We start from the raw sequence: 23,128 nt of genomic DNA on the forward strand, positions 1-23,128 counted from the left end.
GGTGTCTGGAGATGTGGCTGTGGAGCACATTTGTGGTGCACTTGCAGGTGTAGCCATCTGGAGTTTTGCTAGTTGTGAAAGGTTGACTTTTAAGCTTCCGTGGATTGATTAACAGTAAATTTTAAACTGGTGTTGCAGCACCTGTTTTCTAGAGCTTCAGACTTCCTGTTCGACTCTGGAAAACTTAGGAGTAAGAACTTAGGTCCCTGTGTGGGGTTGCTGTTCTTAATATCTGCTTAACTATTTGTAAGTAATTGAAGTGTGGAAGGTGAAGGAAAACCGTGGGGTCAGTTCAGAGAGGGCTTGTGCAGCTGTGTGAAGATAGTTTTGGTAGGACAACCCCGTGCATCCATCATACCTGCAAAAGAAAACACAAACAGCACTTTGACTGAATAGCTGTTAGTCAGGTTGTGCCATTGTATTCTCCCCTGGGTCATCCTTTGGCGAGAGCTGTTGAAAGCCTTGACTTAGCAGGGTTTGTACATGTTCAAACAAATTTGATGGCTTGAAACTTGTCTGAAAAATCTGCTGCTTGTTAGGTGACTCCTGAAGGGCTGTGACCTCTAAAACTCATGGCTTGGTAATTTTGATTATTTTTAAAATAACATTTTAACCAGAACTCTGAGATTAAACAACAAACTGAGAGTTTATTGCATATAAGAATGTGAAAGAGAGAGTGTGAACCTTCCTGTAGAGCTGGGACTCCATAGATCATGCTGGGTGAGTGACAGCTCAGCTTCTGTATGGAATTCTGAGCATCTTTGCCATGTTAGAAAAAGCTTGTTGCCTGGTGCTGATCTGTTCCTCCAACACTGAGCTTTTTGTAACCTTTAAACTCTTAAGTGTAGGGTAAGAATTTATCCTGCTAAAACCTGCGTTTGTTTGAAGAGTTAACTCCTGCTTGTTCACCTCTGTCCTACATCTCTAGATCTCAGTTATTTAAATACCAAGGTGTGTGTCACTCAAAACCTACCTACCCACCCAGTGAGTTCTTCTTTAGCAGAAAACTAAATGTAACCTGGAGTGAACAAGCAGCTGAGCCTGTCTTGCTGCACCTTTCTGATTCTTCAGTTTTGCTTATGGAACTGCTAAATCAGGATTTAGGAGTTGGTCTGCTGGTGAGTTTTTGTGAAATCCTGGAAATTTCTTCAGATGTTTGCGATAAGTGTCTATCACTTATCTTGAAGTGATATATTTTACATTGTATCTGATGGCAATTTTACAGGTGTGCTTTTTGGGGAGGAATGGGGAAAAGTCCTTATTAATGTCTCATACACAAAATAGGCTGGGTGAATGCTCTGCCATATGCTGGGTACATGGAATATCTTAAAAATGATGTAGGTTGGATGGAAGGGTCTGAATGCTTCAACTCTGAAGTAAGGAATTAGTCTTCTGGTTTGTCTAGTTAGATGTGTCCTGTGTTGAAGCCTCACAGAATTTTCAAGAAGTAGCAGATTTGTTTGGTGTTACATAGTAGGCTTGAATTATATCCTTTTTTAGTACTTTGAGATAGCTTGGTGCAAACCTTTTGCAGAACTGCTGCTCTTACTGAGCTGCTGGAGTGGAGTGAAGTTCATCACAATTCCAGTGTTGTTCTTTCTCTTCCTTCCTTCCAGTGCTTTAGCTCCTTGTCACAAGTGACAGAGTGACAGTGCTCCTTGCAGACCCATTTGAGGTAGAAATCCACAGATCCACCTGTGCTGTGTCAGCCCATTGCCTGTTCAGAGTTCAACACAAAGTCTTAGTGCTGTGCTCAGCATGGCTACACTGATAATCTGAAGGGGATTTTAACCCTTCTAGACCAGGCTTGCTGCAAGTAAAGCACTTAACCGGTATTTTTGCAGTGCTTTGCTGTGTTTCTATGGTAAAAGGGTACCTGTGCTGATGGTGCTGGCTTTGAGCAGCCTTCAGTGGGCACAGATCTGTACCTTGGCATAGGAGCAGGGTAACAGGGCTGCTCCATGCATCCTGTGACTCTGGGGGCTTGGGCTGACCTTCTGGCACAGAAAGGCCTCAATACTGAAAGGATATCCACTACTGGTAATTTCAAATTATCCTTCAAACATGCAGCTCCTGAAACTGTTTTGTATTGGAGGTATTGCTTCAGATGTACTTGAGATTTATGCAGGAAGTGGAAGCAGATGCATTCCTTTTCCTCAGAGCTTTTATTAATTTTATTAACTGAAGCAGTTGAATTGCTGGGTTTTGTTTAGTATTTTTGGTAAGATTTGATACGTTGCTTGATAAACGTTCGTGTGATTTGCACAGATAAAATGTGCTTGGTCCTTGTGGGTGCTGGCTGTTGGATTTGTGGATGTTAAGATGCTTATGTATTTAATTCAGCAGTGAGAGCAAATGCACTGAAACTTCATCCTGGAGAGTTACTTAGTAACGCTGTTTGTCCCTGAGCCGCAAAAAATAATGTGGAGGAAACGAGCAAGGTTAAATGGAAATTGTACAAAACAAAATGTATTTATTTTTGAGCCTCTGGTAGAGATAATAAAGCCTTCAGTGGTTACTGTGCTCAAGTACAAATTTCTCTTTACCTATAGAATCGGGACTTGCCTTTCTTTTCTCTGAGTTATATTTGATCTTGGCTGTAAGCAGAGTGATTCCTCTGAGCTTCCCATCAATCTCCAAGGTGTGATTCCCTGCAAAGCTCTGTCAGGGAGGGCAGAGCATGGCTGGGTGTGCTGGGTGTGAGTTTCTGCAGAGCTCTGGCAGCCCTCTGCCATGGGATCACGTATCAGGCCGGGAGGTAAGGCCACTCTGCCAGCACACTTAATCTGTTTCTGATTTGTTGGGATCTCAGAAACAGAAACAAAAAGCACTTTGTCTTGGCCAGTCTGGAAGACTGACACTTGAATGGCTCTTTGCATTGTCTGTTCAGTGGTGTTGGAGCACTGCTCTGCTGTGAGCACATTGTTATGTGGCACTCACTCCTCTGGCCAGTTCACAGCTTTCCTGAGCATCTCAGAGCAGCAGCTTCACACGAGCCACTTGTTTGACCAGCTCCAAGGTCAGCCTCACAGCGGAACTCGGGGAGACTTCCATGGCAACTGCTGGCCCTTCAGCACAGTGAGTCTGTTCCAGGACTGACTCTGCTGCCTTCATCACCCCCTGGCTGCTGGAGCTCCTGCCCCTCAGTGAATGAGAGCACAGTATCACTGCAGGTACTTTGTCATGGTGCTGAAGAAGCTCCATAGGATCTCTGGAGGTGTGCTGGTTTCTCCAGAGAGTCATTTATGCTTTATTGCTGGGATAATACGACAAAATATTCTGGAAATGTTGCAATCTATGGTCTAATTCTTTTTTTAAAATATTATAATAAATCTTTCTTCTGCGCTTATTCCAAGTGTCAAGATACAAGAAAAATCCCAGAGTCTTTACCTCACCATATAGTTTTCCTGTGGCCATTTTCTAAAACTGTGATTGTCAGGGCTTTTAATTTCTCATACATATGAGAGCCGTGTGAGAATTTCCCTAATACTTGCAGGTGATCATGAAGTATTTGGTTTATCTTTACATAGTTGAGCTGGGTTTCCTACTGTTTATTCCATGCTGTTTAGGTTTCTGTTTGCATTTATCTAAGTTAAACAATAATAATTAACTCAAAGCACTGAACTGATGCAGTTATCGTATTGGGAGAACAAACCAATAGCCATAATGCAATAAGCATTAATGCAACTTCCTGGTAATGAAAATTCCAGTGGCAGAGTACTTGATTTAATTTTTAAGCTTTGTGAAAATAGTGGTTGTGATAAAATGACTTTAACTGACTTTCACTTAGCAGCTGCTTAATGCTAGGAAAAAGCTTGGGGTGTGAGGAAGATTGTTGTGGTTTGATTGTCAATAGAGGGAATGTCTGAGCTCTTGTTCATATTTGAACCCCCAAGCTGCAGTGTGCAGCTGTATTTTTAAATGACTGATACTTCCCCAGACAGTCTGCATGACACTGTTTACTCCCTTCTAGTGAGTCTAGTGTTTTTAAGCTGGAAACTGCAGAATTAAAGACTCTTGGATATTGCTGCCCTGTTCTCCCACCAGACCACGCAGCTGAATCAAGTGTGTGTCTGTCTGCTGAAGTGTGTGGTCAAAATAGGTAAGAGCTGTTCATTGGGGGATAGAATGTGGGACTGCTGAAAAGAGATAATATCTGACACAAAATCTGGCTGTTGGTGAGGAGAATCTGCCTTAGGGTCCCAGGGGCAGTTTTTGTTTGCAGTTGCTGTGGACGTGGCACTGAGGATACTTCCAGGAGGGACCAGCGTCTCTTGACACTGCGTGGCTTTGGCAGTTTCCTTGGCAGGAGAGGCTGGTTAACCAGTACAGCTGCAGCCTCTGAAGGGCCTGCTGAGCAGCCCTGAGCAACTTGGATGTGTTGTGTAAGGACAGCTCTGACTCAGAGGGGAATGTAAGCACGTGGTTCAACTTCAGCAGTGTCAGGGTACAGGCCAGAACGAGAGCTCCCAGCCTCAGCAGAGAGGCCATCACTTCAATCCTGTTACCCTTTTAGATGGCATCACACCTCGGAAAGGTTCCTGCCTTGTTCTGTGCTGTTGTGCATTGGTTGTTGAGTATTGAGGCACCGATAGCAGCTGTGTGCTCTGCTGATCAGCTGAGGGGTGAGAGGGCACTGACTGCTGGCTGAGCACCTCGGGGTGACTCAAAGGCTCAGGCATGCCTGCACACAGATGCTCCTCACAGGGCAATGCTGCTCCATACCAGTTCAGAAGCTTCTCACATGACAGAATGTTGTTCCAAAGTCAGCTTTTCATAGTTTATTGCTGAATTTTCTTATCAGTTTTGCAGATACTGCCGTGAGATGTGTATCTTAAGTATTGGTGCTTTGAGCAGTTATTGAAGAATTGAAGTTGAATGTTTGTGTAACAGTAGTAGGTTTTCCAGCTGGGATATAGTAACAGTATCATGGAATTGAACCATAGTATTAACAGAGCCATTCTAAATATACTGCAGCATTGCAATCCTGACAGTGATTGTGATGCCAGGCCTGGACTAGGAATACATCCTCCATGTGCACACTCATGTGAGAGTGACAGGACAGCACGTGCTAGGCTTGAAGATAGTGTTTCCTTCCGTTTGATAAGGAGTGCAGCACGATTGTCCTTTTGTTTGTGACATGTCACACAGACTCGGTGCTCTGGGGTTGTCCTGGGGTGAGTGCAAGCAGCAGGGTGTGGGGAAATCTTTCCCTTGAATGAGAATTTCTGCAGTCCATGGAGAGAAATCTGCTTCTCTTGGGCCTTTCATTGGCTATGACATGTCAGGGAGATAGTTCTGGTTTTCATCTGCATGAGTAAATCCATCTAGCTTTGGCCTCCCAGGCTTTCCAGTTTTTTCTTCTTGCTTAGGTTTTTAGCTTGCTTGTGTAGTAGTTTATTTCTCATCGGGCAGGTTGTTAGAGAGGAACACCTGGTAAATAATACTTGTAGGCTCTGTAGTGGATTGGTGTGAGCTGTTCAAATGTCTGCTGCTTTCTTACTCCTGACTGCTGCTCCTAATGTGAAGGAAGTGTGGGGGTGTTCTGGACAGGAACATGTGTCCTGAGAGCCAAACTACGGGAAGGGCACTGCAAGGCATAGCTGTCCTGATAGCAGTGAGGACTTCACAGTGAGGAAATCAATAAAATACCAGCTCTGAACACCACCTGAAACTGCCTGGTCTTTTAAAACATACAAACTCTTCAGGCAATCTAGAGCTGGTTTGTTACTGCAGGCAAATGATGACCTGAAGTACTTTGATCTTCCTTGGAGCTGTCCTCCTCACCATCAGCGCTAGCAGGAGATGTTTGTTTTTCACAGAGGAGTGAAGATTTACTTGTACCCACAATGCATAAAGTTCTGTAGTGAAAAGCATTAGTTGAACTAAAAGCGAAAGTGAGGCAGGCTGGAATGCCAAAAGATGGAATTGCCAGTGACTGCTGAAGGATCTAAACCTTCCTTCAGACTTCCCTTTTGATAGGTCCTGGGGTTCTGATGGAGTTTAATAGACAGGTTGACTTAGTAGTGGAGACAAATGCTGAGTTGCAGTGGGGTTGGCACTGTAAAAGAGGAAAATGCGAAGAGCTGACATGCTCTTGCTGCCTTGCAAGCTCGTACCTGTGCAAGGCCTGCACATTAAATGTGGGCTGCTAGAAATCTCTCCCTTCTGTGGTAGCAGAGTGACAGGCTCCAGTTCCTCAGTCCTCCTGCTTGAATTCCTGATTTCTACTGGAGCAGCCTGCAGCCTTGCTCTGGGAACAGCACTGCTGTAGCAGTTGAGTGAGCAGTGGAAGCCTGAGTAAGTACCACTGGCTGTTTCTCAAGTCTGACATCATATCCAAGAATTAGATGGCTCTCTCTCACCATGGGGATAATGAAATAATTCCTGCTGTGTTATTCATTAACTCACATTTCATTCAGTGGCTCCTAAGAGGATAACGAGTACGTTAGAGGTGAACTTGCATAAGACTTCTGACATCCTTTTGATAAGTTAAGTAAGAGTTAAAGCTGTGGCAAAGTGTGGCAGTGGGCCCTCACTGAGGCAGGTGGCCTGTGCTCTGTTACACAAACTGACTTGTGAGCTAATTTAGTGGCTTTTTTTGTTAATGGTGTCAAGAATATAGCCTGCTCTGAAGTTACTGCAGAAATAGCTGGTGCCCAGAGCCAGGTTAGCTGGGCTTCCTGGTACCAATGGCTGTGGCATTTGGTGAAGCTCCCATGCAGCTGGGAGTGCTGGTCTGTTCTGAAGGCTCACCAGGGGTTTGCCTCCCTCCCAAAGAGGTTTGTCCGTGCTGTGCAATTGAGGCAATAAACTAATATAAATAAAAATTAGGCTGTTTGTGGGAAGAATGATGATTGGATATTCAGGTGCCTTAACAATCTGTCTGATCATGTGAGTATTGCTGTGAGTTTGCTGACATCAGTAGTTCATCCCCACAAGTAATAACTGAGGTAATTCTGAACAGAGGCTGCAGTAGGATGGGACACCTGAAGAAATCCAGAATTTCCAGGTGGCCCAATAATATTTTAAATTACCTGGTATTTGTAGAAGCACTGGGTGAGGTGGCTTTATCTGGGAAGAAGTTGTAGGTGGTGGTCTGGTGAGTCAGGCCAGTGCCATCCTGGAGAGGCAGGTGTGTCCCTGCCTGCTTGTGGGTTGTGGTCCTGGCTAGGAAGTTGCTGGGAACCTTTCCAGGTGTGTGTAGAGTTATGGTTTGGGTGCTGAGTACACAACTCCAGGGCTCAGTGCTTGAGTCTGCTGCTCAGACCCCTGGTGGTGGAGTTGTATTTCCCAAACGCAGAGCAGGAATACTATAAAAATTAGGAGCATTCAAAAAACTCAACTGTGGACACCTGTTCTGGGCACAGAAGATGCTTCTGATGGCTTGAACTCTTACTGTCCTTAGTTTCCCAGCTTTTTAAAAATCCATTAACACACAGAACAGTGTGGGAGCACTTGAGTGCTGTGGATCCTTAGCAGAAGAGGTGCCATAGAAGGAGCAGTGCAGGTGGGACTGACCTGTTTCAGGACTCCGCACTGACTGACTGCAGGGTTTCAGAAAAAGGACTGTGTGAAAAATTCGGGGTTCAGGGAGTTCTGTCCTCCCAGCTCACTGGATGAGCATTTATGGGAAGAAGAGGATGGAGGAGGGAATTAAGAATCATACATATTCCAAGAGAGGCTTAGCAGAAGCTTCACAGGTGATCACAGTGTTTTCGTGTAACCCTTCACTCCATGATTTCCAAGTTGATTTCCATGGCATATATGAGCAGAGAAAATACCTGCTGGGTCATTAACACAGGGCTTGGGCTGTCAGCTTTGCCTCCCTTGTTTACTCGTCATGCATTTCCATGTAACAGCTTGGGCCAAAAATCCAGCACTGACCCATGCCAGCCCGTCAAGGATCCCTTGCCTTACAGCAGCACTTCCACACCAGTGCTCTGACTTCCAGAAATATGTGAAATAGTGAAATACCAGAACAGTCCATTCTGTCCTATCTGTTCTTGGAAGATCTGTTTTTCAGCACCCAACCCAGCGGCAGCTGGAAAAGAGAAATCTTTAGTTCAAGCTTCAGGTTGTTCAGGCTGAGCATGGAAGTACGGCTGTAAGTGCTGGTTCATGGTGGCATTTTTATTCTGGAGGCCTCTCCCATCAGGGGAATTCTCATGGAACACTTCTGTCAGCTGGGCCGGGGCTGATGCAGAGATGTGGCGATCACAACTCCAGGCTAATGACACTGAAGTGGTACTTCTAGTAAACAAACATACCTTGGATCCTTGTCCTTCCTTGACAGACTCATCTAAGCTTGCAGCTGAGCTTTCCTGCATAAAAATGTAATCCTCCATCCAGGAGAGGAGTTGGGCTATTTTTTGGGCATTTTTATCTAAGTGAGCAAAACTGTGCAGGCTCTGAAATACAAGACCTGAATGCTGAGGTTGTTCTTGCAGAGAGCTGTTATTTATCTAAATTACAGATGCTTTTTCATCTCAGCTCTGAGCATTTGCTTCTAGATTTGTCTTCACATGTAGAGTTGTGTTACACCAGCTGCATAACCTGCTGAAATAAAGGCTTACAGTAAAAGCAAGGCCCACTTAAATATTCTGAGCATTGTTCTTACCCTTGTTCTGGTTTTGCTCAGAGCATGAAGGGTTCCTTTGCCTTCAAGTATTTCTCTGAAGTTGGTTTCAGATTCCAGCTTTAATATTGGAATTGATTGTTGGGAAAGGATATGCCTGGTGATCCTCAAACCTCATCTGGATGAGCCAAAGAACAACTTGATGGAATGGAATTGTGCCAATGGGGGCTTGCACTCCCTGGTGTGCTGTTCTTCACTCATTCCAGATTGCTCTGGATTTTTTTGCATATTTATTGATCTCGGTTCTTTGTTCATTCCCATTTGCACTGGAAGGAGCAGAAGTCACTTGTGTTTGTTTTGTAATTGGATATTCAGCCTTGGTTCTGTGACAGATCTGGTGGGGAATTGGCGTCTCTCTGAAGGAAAGCTTTCTGGGAAGTTCAGTCCCCCTGCATCTGTTGGCAAGTGTTACTGCAGGCAGCCTGGAGAGTTACAGGAAGGGAAGAAATTCCTGCCCTCTCTTGGTTTGAATTTGGACCAGAGATTGCACCTCATAAGATGTTTAAGCAGGTCCTTGAGTACCTGAGCAAATGGAGGCTCAGAATTGTGTTTGTTCATTTCCAGCAGCTCCATCCTGTGTGTACAGCACAACTCGGGGTGTCAGCTCAGGTCAGGGGCTTTTGCCATTTAATTTCAGCAGAGGAAAGGCAGTAAGGCAGGACCCAAACCCCAGTGTTTATTGCTCCTTATCTGTGTTGTAGCTACTTTTTTAAACCAAAATTTGCCAGATTTACTTTTTCACTCCAAGCAAATGCACCTTGAATATTTTGCCCTTATGGTTTAATGCAGATTTCTCAGAGTTCATGTTCAGTAAGTACAGACTTGGTTTTGCTACTCAGGTGGTTACCAGAGGGTGCTTCAAATGGAATGATAGAGACCAAAAATAGATTGATTTAGTTGATCTTAATTTTTACTGTGGAGTGCCACTTCTGTGTGTTTAATTGAAGCTTGAGAGCTGCGAGTCACAGGTGAGAAATTCAGTGTTACAAATGTGACTTGTGCTATTTTCATGTCATTAGGAAAGCTCGTGGATTAATACACACATTCTCTTGTATGTTTTTCTAATGTGCAATTTAAAGGGGACGTGGTAAATTCACTATAAGGATTGTTATAAATCTTTCTATTCTTTAAAGAAAGGTTAACTCCTGCTGGTTAAGTCCTGATAATGATTTAAATGCAGAAGTTGAAATGGATAACTGCAGTCTTCTGACATACATATTTTTTAAAATCTGGAATTAAATGAAAATTACATTCCCTCATGCATCAATAACAGAGTGAGCTGTGAACTGCTCTGACTTCTGCAATGCCTATGGGAGAGATGTGGATGTGTTGCGTTTGAGTAATGTGCTGAAGAGTCCAAACCTTTGTTTCTTTAAAATGATGATTTATCTCTTAATTGCAACCAAGTCTTTCTTAGTAAATGAGGTTTGTTTTGAGTCACATAGGGAAGGAGTGAATGTTCTCTAAAGGAAAAATCTCTTACATGATTACTTACATTCTTTGTACTATTATTCTTCCTTCTCAGAGTTTGTTGTATCTACCAAAAGGACTGAGTTTCTTTAGGGAAAATAAGTGAGAGAGGTTTTAAATAAGTGTTTGTATATACTAATTAGTTGTGCTTTTGCAAAGGTCATTTAGTATAAAATAGGATACTGGAGGAATATCTCTCTTAGGTGAAAACTGATCTGCTGTAGGGAACTTGGTTTGGTCTGTTTTAAGTGAGCAGGTGGGAAGGGAAATCTTCCTGTTCCCCAGAGAAACTCATTCCTGTTGGAATCGCTGTTTGGATGGCAGGATTAATCAGAGGAGATACAGGTACCCTATAGAATTAATTCCCTTTTCCACATCAGCCAAGTATCTGCTGTTATCCTTGTTGGGAGCTTGGACTTCAATGGATTTTAACTTTAAATAAGATTGTGGCTGTTGAAGCTCTGTCAAACCTTGTTTCTCTAGCAGAGCTACAGTCTGTTGCAGAACTCAGTTTCAGTTCTAGCTGAAACTCTGTTTTGATACACATCCATGCCTCAAGCAACCACAGGCCTTTCTTTGGTGTCTCTGAAATGCCTAAATATATTTAACTTTGGCTTCGTGCTGTTTAGCTTTTTGGAATAAGCATATTCTGTTAATCCAAGTAAATTCCTTACTGGCACTGAATGGCTGTGCAACTCCAGTGTAAGGGAGCAACCCTGTGTACTTTCAATATTATGGAAGTTGTTGTAGAGAAAGTATTTTGGAGATTTGTCCTGACTGAACTCAGCCTCCCTGGGCAATCTGGAGAGATGACTTTAGAAATTGCAGTCGTTCTTGCCTTTGACATACTCAAGATTTGGCTATTGCAGAGCATATACCTTGATTTAGTTGATAGCTGGAGGACTGTTTGGCTTAAAGATACATAAAAGTGGAAAAGTATCCCTTAGAATCAACTAGGTCTGAAGCAGCACTGTTGTGTCTCTAAAGGAATGCATAGTGCAGTGTGACAAAATTAACTGCTCTATTAAAGACCTGTGTACTTCATACCAGATACTGCTAATGTGTGTAATTGATCTGCCAAACCAGCTACGCGAATTGAAGCGCATTAAAACAGTTCTTGAGGCGATCATTAGAGTTGCAGGACTCCTCCATGGGCCTTCTGCCTCCCACATCAAAGGGCTGTGCTGCTTCAGTCCCTGGTGGCTGCTCTGCTGAGGCTTTGAGGAGTTTCACTGCTCCTCACTAAAGCTGGATACTCAGACAGCTCTGTGTCCCTTTCCCGTGTGCCTTCATGGGCAGAACCCTCTTTAAGATGCTTTTTCTTTGCCTGCTGTTTGTTTGAGGTCCATCTCCAGCTCTTATTTAAGTGCAGCTTGTGAGTGGAAAGCAGTATTTTCTGTTACATTTCCTGTTTCTGAAATTAACTGTGACTTTCCACAAGTGGAAAAAGATAGGAATAAACAACTGTCTTAATACTTGGAAGATACTGAGGTGATTTAACTAGAGGAGGGAAAGTATTTGCTTTTCCTTCTTTTTCTTTTTGCTCCAGTGAACTGAGGAGTTCTAAGGCCAGGTTGGATGGGGCTTGGAGGACCCTGGGATAGTGGAAGGTATCCCTGCCTATAGCAGGGGGTGGAACTGAATGGGCTTTAAGGGCCCTTCCAACCCAAACCATTCCATGGTTCTGTGAATCAGCTGACCAGGGAAAAGGCCAGGGAGCAGCACGTGTGCTGGAGGCAGTGTGCTGGTACATTATCCAAACCAGTTTGTCCCTTGTGATATAAATGCAGAAATTAAGAGGAGAAGGTGTCAGAGTCCTTCCTGAGAGTGTCTTAATTCCTGTGGCGTGCCAGAGCTCCTCACTACTGTACCTGGCTGAGGGCAATGCCACTGGGAATCTTCTCCCTATGTAGGTAACTTGACTGGAAACTGCTGAAAGCTTGGAGAAGCTGGAACTGGAAGTGGGCTGATGGAAATGCCTGGTTGTTCTCCCTGGAAGGAGTTACTGCTCAAGTGCAGGGAGGGCAGGACCCTGTTCTGGTAAATCCTGGGTGTGCCTGGAACTTGCTGGATAAGTAGGACCCAGCAGAAAGTGATGTGCAGTCCCTTGAGCTGCTGGGGTTTCCTGACCCAGCTCTTGCTGATCCCCTTATCATGGACAAGCACACTTGGCTTTATCTCCTCCAAATTTGACTCTTGCAGTATTTGCACACGCGGAGCCTCTGGTGAACGGTGAGTGCTCTTGGTGTCTTGGCAGCCTCGTGGGTGATGCCCAAAGAAATGTGTGGAGTGCTCTCTAGGAAGCAGCTTTTTGTGAGCCTAGAAAAGCTACTCTGATCCTTGATTAGCTCCTGAAATGTGCAATTTAGGGGGTCACTTCATCAAAAGGAATCTCTTGTAGCTGAATAAAGCTGTCTCTTAACTTAGGTCAGCTCTTCCACTATGGTTATTTTGTTCTGTTCAGGATTCTTTTGCATGGACTAATAAGGGAATACCTGAACTCAAGGCTTTTCTTGGATTGAATCAATTACTATTTTGTATTGTAAGTAATGCTGTGATCAAACATACTTGTCCCCTGCCATGGTAATTGAAGAGACTTGGAATGGAAGGGCTCTTTATCCTCAGGTTCACAGAATCTGGCAGAAATACATTATTTACTCCTAAAAGCCCCTTCAATTCCCTTCAGTACAGAATGTGTGCTTGACAGCTCTGAAGTGGATCAGGGCTTTGGGAGGGTGCTCGGTGTCTGAACTGTGAACTCTTCCATTCAGACTGAAACTACTTGAATATTTTGCAAAGAAGTGAGCAGGCTAAGAGATGAGCAAGCTAACTGATTAGTTCTCTAAAGAAATGTAATTTCTGCAGGAGCTGAAGTGATTCTTAAGCTGCCTCCAGTTCACTAAATCTGAAGTGTCTTGCAGTTCTTCGGGCTGTGCTGCTCTGGAAGCAAACATCTTCAGGACTGTAGAGTGGTGGTTCCATGATCTGCTCTCTGGGTTAGTTTTGACCTGTATCAAGGAGTTGGAATATACCATGATGGTTCTGAAATGCTGGAGTTGTGTAAAGTAAGGAAGGGAGATGTTTTTTTGGGAGGAGTATGGGAGCAGTACCTTTTCTACTGGCTCACTATGCTTCAGGGAATAGCAGCAGAGTCTGTTTTAAACCAAAACCACCTTAATACCACATCAAAAAAGGCATTTTTGGAGTGTGCCAAAACTTTACCAAGTGCTGGGTTAATTTGAAATATTAACTTTCCCAGTTACATAAAGGTGATCCAGTGCGAGTCCTGGAACATGGAGCCTCCCAGTGGCTTCTATTCCTCGATGAAGGCAGGGAGGGTGGATGTGGGGATCTTCCATGGCCTCCTTGACAGGACAGGTCTTTTCAATGCAATTGAAAAGTTAATGGATTAAAGCTTTACCCATAATTACAATGTGCAAGGTGTGCAAGCAGAGAAACGGATGCCTTGATAACGGCAAAGAAACTTTTGTGTCCTGCCTGTCCCAGGGATGTGTGGCACAGCAGTGCTGGATAAAGGCTTTTGTCAGAGTGTGGACACAGGGAATGGCTTCCTTCTGCCAGAGGGCAGGGCTGGATGGGATATTGGGAAGGAATTGTTCCCTGTGAGGGTGGGGAAGAGCTGTGGCTGCCCCTGGATCCCTGGAAATGTTCAAGGCCAGGCTGGACATTGGGGCTTGGAGCAGCCTGGGACAGTGGAAGGTGTCTCTGCCCATGGCAGGGGTGGCACTGGATGGGCTTTAAGGTTCCTTCCCACCTGAACCATTCCATGATTGCTAGGCCTCTGTGGGAACCAAGGTCCCCCTTAGGAACACCTTGTAATAACTTAGGCATTTATTTCTCAGAGCATTAATAAGTTATTAATAACAGGTATTTGCTATTTCAAAAAAGTTATCTTATGACAAAAGCATCCTGTGGCATTTTGTTAAAGAGATTTTCAAAGTTTTATGCCAGAAAGAGTGTGGTGAAAATGAGGTCAGCTGAGAGCTGTGACTCTGTTGTCCTGAGGAAGTTCAGGGTGGGAGAGGACTCTCATGGGAGTGTATCTTGAAACTCCAGAGCAACCTTCAAATCACATTTGCATATTGAGTCTTCCTATTTTCAAACTTTTTTTCTGTTTTTTATTCCTTGTCAATGTTGGTAGTGTTGCTGTCAGGAAATCCCAACAGGTGAGGAGCTGTCCTAGGCAGTGTGGGATGTTCCTCTGGGAATGGCTGCTGCCCCTTCCTACTGCTGAGGCATTTACAGGAGGGTCTGAGCTACAGCAAGATGTGACTGGAGGAGGGAAGGGGTTTGAAGAAGTGTTTTGGGAGGATGAATAAAATCTTGGAGACTTTGATTAACAGCCACTTCTCTGTGTTTGCTGCCTTCCTTCTAGAGAGGCAGAAAGAGGGGAGGGAGTGTCACTCATGGCAAATGGGCTGTGAGGACCTTAATGGAAAAAAATGGGAACTGTGAGGAGCAAATTATTCCCTTCTTTCTCCATTATGCCTTTTCAAATGGAAGTTTCTGCTGCCTGGTCTAGCCTTGCTGTTTGCTTTGTAACTCCAGTCTGATATTGCCCTGTGTTTCATGGCTCTTTGGTTACCTGTTGGCATAAATCCCCTTCCCTGCACATCTGGTCACCTTTCCAGCTTACAATCTCCACAAATCCACTGGGTCTGTCCTGTCAGCTTCCATGCTAAAATCCAGATTCAGTTCCTTTCCTTTCTTGGGTTTCTCCCCAGTTCAGACTGATCTGTGTAGCTGTTGGTCCTTGGGAGCTGTTCCTCTTCTGTCATGCACATAAAACAGAGGAATATGGAGTAATTGAAATTAAAAAAAAAATTACAGACATGGTACAGAAGATCTCTCATCAGTAAATTGTATCCTGGTTTATGTAGGAATAATTGCAGCCTTTGGATCTCAGGGTTTTATCCAAATGAAAAAGGAATTAAAAGAGAGCCTGAAATTTTGTAAGAAAGTGACATTTCGTTGTGGATTTTGGTTTCAAGCTTGCTGTAGTCTTTTAGCCTGGGTTTTGAGATCAGTGAAGGAAAATACTGCTGTAGAGTCTTTTATCTGGGAGCACTTTCCTAAAAAGCCTCCTTTTTCTGAATAATTAATGCTGTTTTCCCAGCTAAGTATTGATTTTTATTCTTGACATCAATTATGGAAACAATGGACCTTTCTTAATGCAAAATCAAATTTTACTGTACTATCTGTTGCTGTCAGATCCCCAGAAGTGCTTCTCTTGCTTTCCTCTGCTATTCCAAACTCTTTCCTTTCAAGATGTTTTATTTTTTTCTTTAACTTTGAACTGTTGCTTCTGCATTTAATTTCTGAAGAGTGCAAGAAGTGATCTTTAACAAATATGCAAAGATAATCAGCTTAATCAAAATGCTTTAAAAGCAGATTAATCCCACTTCTGAGTGGGAAGATGAAGGAAGCCCAAATGCTGACCTGCCATTAGTGTATGAGTCAGTGCAGTGACAGATGTTGACAAAACTTTTTTGATGCTTTGGACTCTTATAATTTATTTTATTCTTCACTCATAAAGGCAGAGAGAAGAGAAAGTGGAATGAGATCTTTTCAAAATGTTCTGATGCAGGACAGTTTTATCTGTGCTGTGGGAACATGGGATGTTCCATGTAGCTGTTATGCTCTCCCTGTCAGGTGTTTGAGTGTTGCTGTGTGCACACCTTCATATCCAGCTGGAATGATGTCATTTCATCCAGGGAATTGGATGAACTGGGGTTTTTCAGCTTGAGGGTAAGGAGGCTCAGGGGGACCTTGTGGCTCTGCACAACTCCCTGACAGGAGGGGACAGCCAGGGGGGTCGGGATCTGCTCCAGGGATCAGGGACAGGAGGAGAGGGAACGGCCTCAGGCTGGGCCAGGGGAGGTTCAGGTTGGTTATTAGGGAAGATTTCCTCATGGAAAGGGTTGTCCAGCCCTGGCACAGCTGCCCAGGGCAGTGCTGGTGTTGAATCCCTGGAGGGGTTTAACAGCTCTGTGAATGTAGCCCTTGGGGACATGGGTCAGTGGTGAACCCAGTGGTGCCAGATCAGTGGCCTTAAAGGTGTTTTTCAGCCTTAAAGGTTCTGTGACACGTGGCACTAAAAACCAGAAAATGCCTCCCTGAGGATCAACATTCCTCCTTCTCTAAACCGTGCACAGTTCAGAACTTTCTGTGAAGGAGCAGCCTTGTCCCATCCTTCCTTGGGAGCAGCTGCATTCCCAGTGTTCTCATCCCTCTGTGGTTTCCAGCTCAGCCATGAACTGAGCACATCCCCCAGCTGGTGGGCAGCTGATAGCAGCACTGTGTTCCTGCTCCTGAGCACGCTAAGAATTGTGTAAAAATAGCAGGGAAGGGAAGCTCAAATCCACCAGGAAGAACAGATAAAGGAGAGAGGAGAAGAACAGCAACCTGTGAGCTAAAGTGAGCAGGATGCAGCCAAACCTAGAGGTGATGAAATAAATGGGGGGTGTGTGGTAATCCTGTGCAAGAGAAGGTTCCCCTCATGGCAGAACTTGGGTATGTGGGAGCAGTGATATTGGGAAGTTCAAAATGTAAACAGGAATGCAGAACTTCTCATCAAAAACCACACTTGCATAATGTTAGGTTGGGACATGGTATGGCACAACCGCTGTGGAAATGTTGTATTTTGGCAAAAGGAGGGGAAAATGCATCTTCAAAATAGTCAATTAACAGGAAAAAAGCTTCATTTGGTTGTGTTTGTTTACATCTTTATGAGGATACTGGCAGCAAGAGAAAATCTGGTTTTGTTTTTCTCCCCAGTTATTTTTCCCTTGTGCCATTTCCATGCTTATCAAATCATGGCTCTCCTGCTTTGGCTGATAGAACCTTTCAGCAAAGAAACTGTAGAGACAACTTTCCAATCACCTAATTAAACAAACATGTTGATTGAAACTTCTCCAGAGTGCTTTTCCTAGCGATTTGCCAATGTTTTATTAAAATAAATGTAAAGAAAAACACTGTCACAGGCTAAAATAATTTAGATTTTGGAGTTTCTGTAGTCCATCACTGTTCAGAGTAGGGCTGACTTTGATGTTTCATTGGGTAGCCCTTGGAATTCCAGTGGTTGGGTTATGGCCAGGGATGAAAGTTTTACAGTTTGGAAACCATTATTTGCAATTTCCCCCCAGCTGGGTTATTACTTGTGTTTCACTGTATGATTGATATACAGTGCAACTACTCCACTTCTCCATAACATCTTCCAAGAAAAAAATGCCATCAGGAACTGGTGTTTTGGAGATGGCCAGCAGAACTCATAGCAACATTTCTTTTACAGGCAGCTTTCCCCCCTTATTTTGGCAGAAGTTGTTGACTTAGGAAGTGATAACATTGGAGGTTCTTATCAGAGCCCAGCAGCCTTGCAGCAGGAATGCTGATGAGCATGTCAGGGGGTTTGCTGAGCTCTGGCAGCAAGAAAGCGGAATTATTAATGCTTATATTGGAACATTTTTCTCCTGTTTTTGAACTTCTTGACAAAACTCTTGAGATTTGGTGGCTTCTTCCAAGCCTCATTAAACTCAATAAAAAGCCTGTTGCAGATTTTGTGAAGGGCTCTTTTTTTTTTTTTTCCCCCTCTCGTTTGGACTGAAACCACACAAAATCAGTCCAGCTCCTGCACCCGAAATGTGTATCTTGCCTTTTGAAAAGCAAATCTGTGGCTAGAATACTGTCTCTGAGGAGTCATTCTAGAATTGTATAGTCTGCCTTCAGAGCTTTTTTTTGTGTGTTTAATAAACTTGCTCCATATTCCCCTCAAAGGTGACTTTGTATCAATAGGCAGCTGTGAAGCTGAACTTGTTGAATGCACAAGCTGGTACCTCACAGTCAAACTGTGCCCATTCCCATCTGGCTGCTGGGGTTGATTATGGACCCATAAAGTTATTGGGATTGGTGTTTGGCTGTTGGCTGAGAAAGATTTTGTTAAAAATAAAAACAAAGTTGACCTCTGTTGCAGGTAATGAAATGTTGCATTTAGAAACTCTTTTATGAAATGTTAAATGGAAATTTAGCTGAGGTTTTGGACAGCTGGCATTGACACAGGGCTTTTCTGTTAAAGCACATCCTCAGCTCCTTGTTTGTGTAAATATGGAGATTCCATGAGATTCCCTGAAGTGTCCAGCATGTGACATAGTAGAATTCCTTCTGGTGCATCTCAGTTTGTATTAGGATCTTAGAATCATGAAAACCCTTCATGGGAAAGGTTCACCCAGCCCAGCCCCTGTCCCTGCACAGACCCCCCCAACAATCCCACCCTGTCCATCCCTGGTGTCCAAACACTCCTGGAGCTCTGGCAGCCTCGGGGCCGGGACCATTCCCTGGGGAGCCTGGGCAGTGCCCAGCACCCTCTGGGGGAGGGAAGAACCTTTCCCTGATCTCCAGCCTGAGCCTGCCCTGGCCCAGCTCCAGCCATTCCCTGGGTGCTGTCCCTGTCCCATGAAGCAGAGATTGGAGCTGCCCTCCGGAGGAGCTGCTGCCCCTGAGGGATCTCCTCTGCTTCAGCTGAACATTCCAAGTGCCCTCAGACCCTCCAGAGCCTTCCCCATCCTCGTGCCCCTCCTTTGCTCGAACAGCTTTAGATCCTTCTGACATTGTGGTGCCCAAAGCTGTCCCTGGCACTCGAAGAGAGACCACCCCAGAGCAGATTAGGACAACCCCTCCCTCACCCAGCTGGTGATGCTGGGCCTGGGGCACAACTCTTTGAAATGCACCATTTTTGATGCACAACTTTGTGCACTATTTCTTTCTGCTCTGTCAGTCCTGAAATTGTATCTCCTTTTTCCACGTCTTATTTTCCCTGCCATAAGTCATAAACTGAAGGACACAATGAACACAAAATAAAAAAATACTTTATTTCATCTACCAGAATGTGAAAATTATCAGTAGTTGTGGTACATCTAAGTACAGACAAACTATTTCCAGCAGCAGGATTATACACTGGAGACATTAGACTTTCCAGGCACATCCAGATGCAGTGTGCTACTGGGAGAGTATCCAAGTTTCTGTGAAGAGCAGATCTTTGGATACAAGGGAGTGGTGTCCCATCAGTTTGGCTGCTTGTGTGCTTTGGGAACAACTGGGTTAGTCTGGAACTTTTAATTTTAGGGTTTGGGTATTTTAGTGTTAAACTTTGTCTTTCTGATACCATAGGGGACATCTCTTGGTCCTTTGGAGTGACTGTAGGAATGAACCAGAATTTCTCCATGTAATTTTGGAAAAAACATGTATATTTCTGGCACAATATCTCATTTTTGATGCCACAAGTGTTTGTACAGCACTTGAAAATCCAGAAAAAATGTCTTGGCAGGAGTGGCCTTGTGAGCATTGCTGGTCCCTGGGATTTTTGCACCATTGCACATGGGCAGTAAACACTGTTTGGGGGTCTTCATTGGCATTCTTGGGGCCAGAAATGCCAATTGCAGTGTAAAATTAAACTCACTTTGAAGATCAGTACAAATCCACTTGGAAAACTTTCTCCTATAGCTCGTATTGTGGAGTAATTTAGGCTTTGTTCACTCATTTATGAAATTCTGAATGGCTTTGTGGCCACGATTTCAGAACTGCTCCTTGCCAGAAAAGAGGCTTGATCCACATGTATCCATGGCAATCCAGTCCTGGAATTCCCTCTCTGGGCATGTTAAGCTCTTTTTACAACTACAAGGCACTCAGACCTACTCTTTTTCCTCCTGAATTAATCCAAACTCCCCTCACAGTGGAGTGTCTTGTCTAGGCTGCTGGTTCAGAAGTGGTTTTCTCAAGGGAAGTTCATGTTTTAAAGTGTTGTCTTTGTATTTGCAGCTGCCAATGTGAAATATCAGAAGAGAACAGTTGGAACTTTCTGGGACAAGAGAGGACTGTTCATTCTCTCATACTTTGGTAAGAATTGCTTTATTTTGGGAAGATCAGCTGCTTGTTTGTGGATTCTGTGCTCATCATTGATTATTCTCTTAGTTAAATAAAGTGTTTTCCAGGATCTTAGACAAAAATTAGTATTTCACTGAGATGGAGTGTGCAGCCTTTAATTATTGAAAAAGAAGGTTCTTGACTCTTTGTTGTGCCCAAGCTTCAGACACGATTCTTTGTCCTGCTCCTATTCCAGAATAATGTGAAAATATCCACGTTGTCAGCTGCTCTCCCAGTAAATCCTGGTGAAAGTTACTGAGTCCCTTCAGCCTGTGGTGTCAGGAAAGAGGAGAAAACTTCCTGTTAGGGACTGAAACAGGGGAAGTTGAGTGTTTCTCCTTATCTCAGAAATTTCCTTCCATCTGCCAAAAGGGGAGAAGTATTTTCAGTTTGCAACAGAAGCATCTTTTGCTCAAGGTACAGCACATTCCTGAATGTTAAATTCTCAAATTTTCTAATGTTCCTTTGTCAAAAAACTTAAATTCCAAACTCAGAGAGCAACTGTGCTGCAGTATATAAACTGCTCAGGGGTCAGCTCAGTCTGATTTTGATATTATTTTGATATTTGAAATTAATGGAATTCAGTCTGGATGGGGAAGGTAAGGGAACAAAGTGAAATGCTTGGATTCCTCCATTTTCCTCTCCAGTTTTTCCTTTTCCTTGCTGAAAGTCCAACTGTGTTTAAATATATGTGAATTTAAACGTTCCTTTATTTAGCTAATCTTTTTTGTTTAGAATCACTGGCAAACAGATGGTTATTGCTACTCTTAATTATGTACATAATTTAAACCAGAAGGCACATCTGAAACAAAAGGTAATTAAGATGTTCCCATGGAGGCTGAACAGAGTCTGAGGTTACAACCTTTGCTCATCATTTATCCTTTTAAGCAGAATATAAGGATGGGGAATTAGCAAGACCATTCTCTTTTTTGACGTAATTTAACACACATGGAATTGCAGGTAAAAAAGGCAGACAGTGAATTGATAACATCACCTTTTTTTGACCTCAGTCCTGACCAAACCCAATATTTGTACCAATAAAACCAAGTTTCACTGCTCTGTGTATAAGCTGGCTGCTATTTTTATGTGATCCTGTTGATAAGGAGGATTGTGAATTTAAGGCTGCTTTCCTGGCCAGGTTTTCTTATCTGAGCTGTGTTTGTACCTTTCCATTTCACTTCTGGAAATGGGTTTTACTGTCAGGGCAGAGCTGCGGTTGAGCAAAATGAGAATTCTCCTTCCTTTCTGCAGTCCCAGAAGTGATGTGGATCAACCTGAGGATGGGTTTGTGCAGCCCCTTGGTGCTGGGCTGGCTTTGTCCCCAGCTGTCCCTCGGGGCAGCACGGTGGGGAGGGTTCAGGAGTGCTTGGTGGAGTTGATGATACGAGGAATGTTTTTACTTCCAAGGCTTCTAAAGCCAGAAATACCCTTTGAGGTGTCAACAGTCACTGGGATCCTCCTTCTGTTCTCATGGAAAGAGTTTGGTGAACTGGAAATGGGTTAGAAAGCTTTGGCATAGAAAGAATGTGGATTCAGGTGTGGTTTGGGCAGTCCTGAGCAGTATGTGGTGCCTCCCTGTTCCCAGAGCTGTTCCCTTTTCCTTTTGCTCAGCCCTGTGACCTTGAGCTGCTGAAGGGAGTGGGATCAACTCATGGACATGATGGGAAAGGAGTGATTTCTCTCCAAGTATTCACTGTCCATCAGCTCAGAGAGCCTTATTGTAACAGTTCAGTCTTCTTGTTATTTCTGTCAGCAATTTTCAGCACTCCTTTGATGGCAGGGAAGTCACTGAAGTGTTTCACTGATGCCCAGCAGCAGCCAGAGCCAAGTGTTTGCTTTAGAACCAGTCCTATAACTACTTGTACCATTTATCTTGGCAGCATCACCCTTTGGATCTGAAAACCGTGATCCAAACTGAAACAGGCAGATTTTTTTCCCTGCACAGCTTTCCCAAAATTCACCTTAAAAAGGAAGATTCTCACATGGAAAAAGCCACTCTGTCACAGTGTGATGCTGAAGACAGGACTTAGACTGAAACTTGGTACTTTGGGTGGTCTCTGCTGGAGGTTTTTGCTGGATTTTTAGGAGCACAGTTGTAAGATATTTAAAAAGACCCAATTTTCTAGGCTAATACTGGTTTTATTAATATGTAGGTAATTATATGATAAAGTTATAAATGACATATATCTAATTAAATTGAAGTATGAATGATTTTTTTCCAGCATAGTGCCTATTAAATTAAAACTTCCTCAAGAGATACTAAGCAAGCTTCAAATTTGTAATAAAGCAAATTTTAAAAACTAAGTTGGTGTTTCTTTGGTAATTGTGTGTGAAGCTGAATGAGTTCTTTGAAATAACAAGATATTTTTTATATCCTACAATCCTGGAATGAGTTAGGTTTGAAGGGCCCTTAAAGCCCATCCATTCCCAGCCCTGCCCTCTGGCAGAGGGAAGCCATTCCCTGTCCCTCTCCAGGTCTCCCAGGACTTTGTATCTACTTTTTGCATTAATTTTTAGTGAATCCAGGGCAGTTGGAGCTCGATTCTGCTCATAATTTCCCCCTTTTATGTAAATATATTTACAAACACATACTGAAGATATTTGATGTGCAGCTGATGCTCCTTTGCCCTCTGTTAATATTCCATACCATGGATGTGTTTAGGGCTCCCTGCTGTGCTGGGAGCTGATGGATTGAAGTGGTTTTCTCTGTCAGCCACAAGACTGATAATTTGAAATACATTTAGAAGTAAAGTGAGATGTGAACTTTGGATGCGAACTGAGAACTGCCTGCACTCGTGTGATGTATTTTCATTTGTAAATTTTGTGTGCCACGGTCTGCAAACCCCATAAATACCTGAGTGAATCCCTGTTGAGTAGAAAAGGGAAGAACCTACCTGGATTTAAAGAGTTGAGTGTAAAATCAATCTCAAACCCAAATTGTAACTCTTGTATTCACTTCAGTCATTAAATTCATAATTGGGTGATTTGCATAAACCTCAGGACTGTGTTAATATTCTCAGAAAATTTGCAGATGATTGAAGTTTTGGGGGTTGTTGGAGAGAGCAGGTCCCCAGTGTAGTGGTC

General features: G+C 43.5%; 1 protein-coding gene across 6 annotated transcripts in view; it reads left to right on the forward strand.

The window, feature by feature from the left end:
- The window catches only part of MTMR3 (myotubularin related protein 3), a 73,295-nt gene that overhangs the window by 10,774 nt on the left and 39,393 nt on the right, over positions 1–23,128 (forward strand). For 3 of the 6 annotated variants that reach the window (XM_062504483.1, XM_062504481.1, XM_062504482.1), the window contains one exon: positions 19,940–20,017. Coding sequence is in view for 1 of the 6 variants with exons in the window: in XM_062504479.1 (XP_062360463.1) it covers positions 13,089–13,104; positions 19,940–20,017 (94 nt within the window). In the remaining 5 variants the exon portion in view is untranslated. Of the gene's footprint in view, positions 1–12,229; positions 12,341–13,034; positions 13,105–16,545; positions 16,574–19,939; positions 20,018–23,128 lie in introns of those variants that run through there. The other 3 variants (XM_062504480.1, XM_062504479.1, XM_062504484.1) reach the window with 3 other exon arrangements.

Source organism: Cinclus cinclus, chromosome 17, assembly GCF_963662255.1.
Source record: "Cinclus cinclus chromosome 17, bCinCin1.1, whole genome shotgun sequence".
Lineage (NCBI taxonomy): Eukaryota > Metazoa > Chordata > Aves > Passeriformes > Cinclidae > Cinclus > Cinclus cinclus.